This window comes from Cornus florida, unplaced genomic scaffold (assembly GCF_030987335.1).
Source record: "Cornus florida cultivar Cherokee Brave unplaced genomic scaffold, ASM3098733v1 CherokeeBrave_3.0.0_Hap2_Chr07, whole genome shotgun sequence".
In the NCBI taxonomy this organism is placed as follows: Eukaryota; Viridiplantae; Streptophyta; class Magnoliopsida; order Cornales; family Cornaceae; genus Cornus; species Cornus florida.
This window is the reverse complement of record NW_026775577.1, coordinates 35,877,897-35,885,025: the sequence shown is the minus strand read 5'-3', so window position 1 is coordinate 35,885,025 and position 7,129 is coordinate 35,877,897. Positions and strand designations below refer to the sequence as shown.

General features: G+C 33.5%; 1 protein-coding gene across 1 annotated transcript; it reads left to right on the top strand.

The window, feature by feature from the left end:
* The first annotated feature begins 4,341 nt into the window (after window positions 1–4,341).
* Window positions 4,342–6,457, top strand: LOC132316575 (zinc finger BED domain-containing protein RICESLEEPER 2-like). The gene is made up of 3 exons (XM_059815050.1): window positions 4,342–4,398; window positions 4,624–6,340; window positions 6,429–6,457. Exons 1-3 carry the CDS (start codon window positions 4,342–4,344, stop codon window positions 6,455–6,457), a joined length of 1,803 nt encoding a protein of 600 aa, XP_059671033.1.
* The last annotated feature ends 672 nt before the right edge of the window (window positions 6,458–7,129 follow it).

Genomic DNA, 7,129 nt, shown 5'->3' with positions numbered 1-7,129 from the left:
GATTTTATTTGAATTAAATGTTTTATTTTTAGTTTTAATTTAATTGTTTTAATTGTTTATTTATTTATTTATGTTAATTGGTTTAATGTGTTTTAAATGCATTAATTGTAACTTAGGGTTTTAGGTTTTATCATAGCCGACACTGTTATAACCTAGGATTACCTATGGGCCGAGTGATATCTGTATGGACTTAGGGTTTCTGTAGTGTCTATATATATATTGTTTATACGTTGATTTAGGGTTACAAATAAAAACCATATTCACCATAATCACGTATACAATGTGATAGAGAGAAAACAGAGAGAAAGATTCAGGGGAAACACATAGTGAACTTGAGTGATTCAAGGAGGAGTTCGGGACTGAATTAGGAGCAGCAGAGGCTGTTTGATACAACCAAAGTAGCCAAAGAAGATAGAGACAACAGTTGGGGGTTTTTAAACCAAAGTCTCAAGGCAAGTTCTGTTCTATTCTATCCCTTTAGTCTGTGTTCTGTGCATGCTTAGGAAGACTCCAGGGATTAAACTAAGGCCTAATTATATCTATTATGCATGTTTAATCAGTAATTAAATTGATGGTATTAATCTGTTCTTGGTTGCTTTAAGAAAATTAACTTGTAACCTTGCTGCCGCTGTGAATCAACTTGTGTTTCAATTTAAGTTTTGATTGTATATCATTGTTTGTTGACTAATCTGGGACTGAATTGGAACTCCAGAACAAGTGTTTAAAATAGAATTTAATTGCACCAAATTTATCTGAATTAAATCTGTTGCAACTTGCTTAGGATTTGCTAACAGAGGTTCTGTAAACGGGGCTTTAAAACTTGTGTTCCTACACATGTTAGGATTAGAACTCAGTGGTTTAAACTTATTTAGTACTAAGATTGAACCTAGAATAAGAATTAGAACACACCACAGAGGCTCTGTAATCACCGGAGTTGAAGAAGATGAAGCTAGAACGGACGTAGACTGCAACGGAGAAGGAACAGGCTCTAAAATCACCTTAGAGCCGGCTCAAAGAGGATGGAGCCGGCTCTATTAGGAAGATGGAGCCGGCTCAATGCTGAAGGAGCCGGCTCTAACCTAAATTTAGAGCAGGCTCAATGTTTTAATTGAGCCTGCTCTTTCTTGAATTGCCCAGAAACGAGTTTTAGGGGCTGTTTGGCTGTACAGTGCTTTCTAAAGCTGTTTAAATGATACTGTGAGATGTAATTAAATGTTAGGGACTTAAATAAATGTTGAAAATATTTAATACAATAATGGTTTAAGGGAAGGAGCAATGAACAGTTCAAATAATGGTTATACGTTGCACTGTTTTTGCTAGGTTTATATAACTGGAACTTGGCAAAGTTTTGTATATAATTCAATTATATATAACTCTATATTTTTACTGTGTTATAAGTATGGTAAATTAATTATATTTATCTATACTTAGTTGGATTTAAATTAATATTTAATTTGTTTAATTTGTATCAATTTATTGGCCGTTTTGGAGGATTTAAATGCTATGTCTTATTCTAGCTATTTAAACCGTTGGAGCATGATATTTAGGTTCTGTAGTGAATACCTAATATTGATATATGTATGAATTTATACAAATGCATATACTGGAGGATGGTTGTTGATTATTCCTAAATCTTATTTTGGATGCATTAATTGGCCATATACATGTTGGACTATATTTATGCTAAATTCTGGAGTGTAGTTGATATATATTTATACTATTTTGTCAACTACGTGTGTATGGAGGTTTGTATGCACCGGTATGGGACGGTGACATACTAGGGACGGCTTCGTTCAAAACACTAAGACCTACCTATGCTAGGGACGGATTAGTATAAAATACTAAGTCCTACCTATTCTGAAATAAGTTGGATTAACTATAAAAGTTAAGTCCTACTTATCTGGATGTATATGCACCGGTATGGGACGGTGGCATATTAGGGATGGCTTAGTTCAAACACTAAGACCTACCTACTTTAGGGATGGATTAGTTCTAAACACTAAGTCCTACCTATTTTGAAATAAGATGGATTAACTACAAAAGTTAAGTCCTACTTATAACTATGTGTCAGGTCAATAAACTTTTTGAATGACACACCTTGAACGGACTTTATATATTTATGATAGGTGCCATGGTATGAGCTTGAGTCTCAGGACCATGGTTAGGGCGCGTATATCGCCTAGGATGGATAACTGGACATAGGTGTTGTTCTCTGGTAGGTCTAGGTACTCATGCCCACCTTCGGGTGCGTATTCGCATGTTGCCTTCTATTCAGGCTGAGACAGACCTACTAGACTAGCGAACGTCCTATAGTGTGTACTATATATACATATATGGACTACTCTAGATATTGTTGAGTCTTTCTAGGATGTATCTGCGTATCGGATTCCTGTTTGGATTGTAGTAGATCAGGACTTGCATGTGGGCCTGACCCACTCTTATATTTTTCATGTACTCGTCAGTTCCAGGGTTAGAGTTTAATCATGCAGAGTAGATACAGACTTCTATTCTACCGACGACGTAGGACTTCTTTCCAGATATTAGATTTGGATTTTATCTTCAGTTTTACTTCCATGCATTTTGGGATTTTATTGGGGGTCCCCTAGAGATGGATTCCCGAGTTGTAAACTTATGGAGTTTGGATTGTAAAGGTTTAAATATTTATATTTGAGGATTTATTTTAGTTTCTTTCAGCTTAAATTTTATCTCTTTAATCACTTTTGTATTCCGTATTCGTTATAACATATTAATTGTTTGATATCCCTCGGGTTTGGGCCTGGGCCTGATCAACCAGTGTCTCGGATCCGAGGGGTATCACAATTTAGCCCCTGAAAAATCCTATCCGATCCGTTAACCGATCCGAACCGAACCGTTGCCAATCCGAACCGCTAGACAAACCGAACCGAACCATTACTGAATAATATATTAATATTATATATATATATATATAATATTATATATATATATATATATACATATATACACACACACACACACACACAATATATGAATATAATGGTATATCGTTTTTTTTTTTCTTTATTCATTATTCTTTTAATGTTAACCTAACCCTAACTCAGCCTCGCCTCTTCATTACGACATTACTCTAATTTTATTTCAACCGTGCCTCCCTCACTAACTCAGCCTCTTCTCTTCAGACTTCACCCTCTTCGGTCTTCTCTTCTCCTCTCGCCTCTATGAGTCTGTGACACTCTTCGCCTCTCCCAAACTCTCGCCTCCCAATCTCTCGTCTCTAAATCCAACACCTCTCAACCATCATTCACCAGATTCGAAGGAACGACGGCCTCTGTGTATCGAAGCAACGGCGACCTCTTCGACTGGATCTACCTCTTTTCCGGTGAGTTCACAAGATTTTTGAATGAATCTTCTTATTCTCTTCTTCTCTGAACATTTTTTACATGGATCTACTTATTCTCTTCTCTTCTGAACATTTTTTACATGGATCTACTTAATTTTATGATTTTATCTACATATTTTAATTTTTGTTTTGTATAGAAGTTCCCGTAAGTTACCAAATATTTTACTTAATTTTTTGTAATGATTTTATCTAATGTGTGTATACATATATATATATTCTACTTTTAGATTTAAGTTACCAAATATGAAATAAAAACAGTTTTGAAAGATATTGATCATATTTCATTATTTCGTAGATAAAATAGATAAACAGTTTTGGTGTTTTTTGTAATATGAAATACCAAAATAAAATTTTAATTTTTGTTTTGTATACAACATTTTTTGTAATGATTTTATTTCAGTATTTTTTTATGAATTTAACAACAAAAATATAAAATAGAAACAGTTTTGAAAGATATTTCGTAGATAAACAGTTTCGTGGATAAACAGTTTTGGTATTTTTTGTAATATGAAATACCAAAAATAAAATTTTAATTTTTGTTTTGTATAGAACATTTTTTGTAACACAACATGTGGTCATCCATGCGCGCGTACAGACAAATTTTATTACATTTGAAAAACATGTTATTGTGTTGCAGTTCTATTCCAACTTTCTTGTTTTCAACCAATTAAAGATAATAGTTATTTTAAAGCTTTCATAGTCATTTTAGTTTCTCTTTAGTGACTCTTTAATAATTGCGACCATCTCTGACCAGTATAACACATTAGAAGAAAACATATAAACTACTTCTATAACTAATTTTATTTCAGTATTTTTTTATAAATTTAACATCCAGTATTTCAGTTTCGTAGATAAATAGTTTTGGTATTTTTTATTTAATTTATTTTTTTATGTAGAAAGTTCTAAATCTAATTTTATGGCAATCTTCCACTAATTTTTGTAACAATTTCTTTTCCTGACAGATGACAACTGCAGAAGTTACTGTTACTGGCACCAATGATGATGATTTAAACACGCAGGTATGTCCTACCAAAAAACGTTTCATATATGATGTTTGGGACCATTTCACAAAAGAGAAAGGCCCTAACTATACTAAGTCGAAATGTAATGTGAAATGCAACTATTGTAGTGCATCTTATTCATGGTCTAGTGGAAATGGGACAAGTACATTGAGGAACCACATAAGTAGATGCCAACAATATCCATTTAATGTTGACAAGAAACAAAAACTCATTTTGTTTCAGTCAACTACTGAAGGAGAGGGTGTTATGGTTTCTTGGAAATTTGATGAAGAGTTGTGTAGACAAACACTTACCAAAATGATTATCATTGATGAATTACCTTTCAAGTTTGTTGAACGTGAAGGTTTTCGTTATTTTCTTAGTGTCTTGCAACCAAAATTCAAATTGTTGTCACGTTTTACTGTAGTTAGGGACTGTTTGGCATTGTATGCTATAGAAAAGAAGAAGTTGAAAACCTTAGTGAGTCAACTCAATCAAAGAATTTGTTTCACCACTGATATATGGACGTCAATTCAAAATCTTTCTTATATGTGTCTCACGGCTAATTTCATTGATAAGAATTGGACCTTACACAAAAGAATTCTGAATTTTTGTATAATGCCTAGTCACAAGGGTAAGGAAATTGGTCGTGTAGTTGAGACTTGTTTGCTTGATTGGGGTATAGACAAATTGTGTACACTCACGGTTGATAATGCTAGTTCAAATGATCTTGCGGTTGCATATTTGAAAGAAAATAAGCTTTCTAGGAATGTTGGCTTTTTCCTTTTAGGTGGTGAATGTTTTCATATGAGGTGTTGTGCACATATATTGAATTTGATTGTGAAAGATGGTTTGAGTGATGTAAATGGTTCAATAGTTCGAATTCGTGAGGCTATGAAGTATGTTAGGAGTTCTCCACAACGGGGAGAGCGTTTTCAAGCATGTGTGAAGAGGGAGAATATAACATTTAAGTCACATTTGTGCCTAAATGTTTCAACTAGATGGAATTCCACATACCTTATGTTAGAGGTAGCCGTAAAGTTTCAAAAAACTTTTGAAAGGTTAGAAGATGATGATATTCAATTCCTACCGGAAGTTAATAATAAAGCTCCTTCTAGTACTGATTGGGAATATGCTCGAGTTTTGATTGTTTTTTTAAAAAAAATTTATGACGCCACTAACAAGCTTTTCGGATCTTTGTATGTTACTTCCAATAGATATTTTCATGAAGTGTTGGGAATTGAAAAGTCGTTAAATACATGGTCAAAGAGTCCCGATATTTGGTTAAGTAATATGGCAACAAAAATGAAAATTAAATTTGACAAATATTGGGGAAGCATTGAAAAAGTGAACATGTTGGTGGTGCTTGCGGTTGTGCTGGATCCTCGTTATAAATTGAAATTTGTGGAATTTTGTTATTCCCAACTTTATTCTATTGAAATGGTTCATAATCTTAGTAAAAAGGTAATGGATACATTCAACTGCATTTTTAGTGAATATGTAAAGTTTCATGCATTTACTTCAAGTTCTAGTGGAACAAGTAATATTGCAAATGAGGTGGGAGTTGATGATGGAAATGTGGAAGATGATTTTTCCTCTTTGTACATAAAGTGCAAGATACAAAAAGAAAGTTCTACTCCCAAGTCGGAAGTGGAAAAATATTTGGAGGAAGCTTGTGAAGATGTTGTTCCAGAATTTGACATCTTGAATTGGTGGAAGGTGAACGGAAGTAGGTATACAATACTCTCTGAAATTGCAAGAGATATTCTAGCTGTTCCAGTCTCTACTGTTGCTTCGGAGTCCGCTTTTAGCACTGGAGGTCGTGTGCTTGATCAATTTCGTAGTTCTTTAACTCCAAAGCTTGTGGAATGCTTAATTTGTACACAAGATTGGTTACAGGCTTCACCAACACCAATTGATGTTGAAGAAAAGTTGGAGCAACTTGAACAATACGACTCTGGTAAGTGTTAACAATTTGTTACATTTTTATTCAATTTATAAATAAATATTATATTATGGATTTTTAATTAAATTATGTTATTTTGTAGATGTGACTACAGTTTCATATTCAGATTGAGAACTAGCCTTGCTTGTTGCCATTTTCAGACTTATTTTGCTGCTAGTCAAGACTGTTGTTTAATGTTTTATTGTGCTATTTTTTTTCTCTATGCTAATGAGTTACTGGGCAACTATTTAAGTATTTTGTTTTGTTCTATTTGGATACTTTACATTTGGTACTGTAATATTATTTTCACTTCTGGATGGTTTACAATTTTTTTTTTTTGTTATTAGGTAATTTAAGTTTGTGGTGGTATTTATATAGGCCAAATATATTTTGAAATTTTATTGCTGTTATATAAATCTATTGCTGTTATAATTGTTATTAAGTATATGGATTTACAAATCTACTATATTGCTGATAATGGGCCATAATTGAATGCTGATAATTGGCCATAATTGAATGGGTTGTTTGAAAAGCCCAATCCGTGGGAACCGGTCCGATCCGATCTGTTAACTCATGGATCAGTTTGGTTCGGATTGAATGCCCCCACGGATCGGTTCGGTTTCAGTTTTAACCAATCCGTGGGGACCGGTTCGGCTTGGAATTTACCCCGAAACCGATCCGAACCGTGATCACCCCTAATTAATTAAGAGTAGAATAAATGAAATATAACTGAAATTTAAATAAATAACTTCTACTATAGAATTAATAAAACCAATGGTCTCACCTCACTAATTTCGTACAAAC

What these genes read in the sequence shown, in the direction of transcription:
- LOC132316575 (XM_059815050.1), top strand. Translation starts at nt 4,342, where the DNA reads ATGACAACTGCAGAAGTTACTGTTACTGGCACCAATGATGATGATTTA. An exon ending in ATGATGATTTAAACACGCAG is followed by an intron (nt 4,399 to 4,623) that starts GTATGTCCTACC and finishes ATTTTGTTTCAG; the next exon opens with TCAACTACTGAAGGAGAGGG. An exon ending in ACTTGAACAATACGACTCTG is followed by an intron (nt 6,341 to 6,428) that starts GTAAGTGTTAAC and finishes GTTATTTTGTAG; the next exon opens with ATGTGACTACAGTTTCATAT.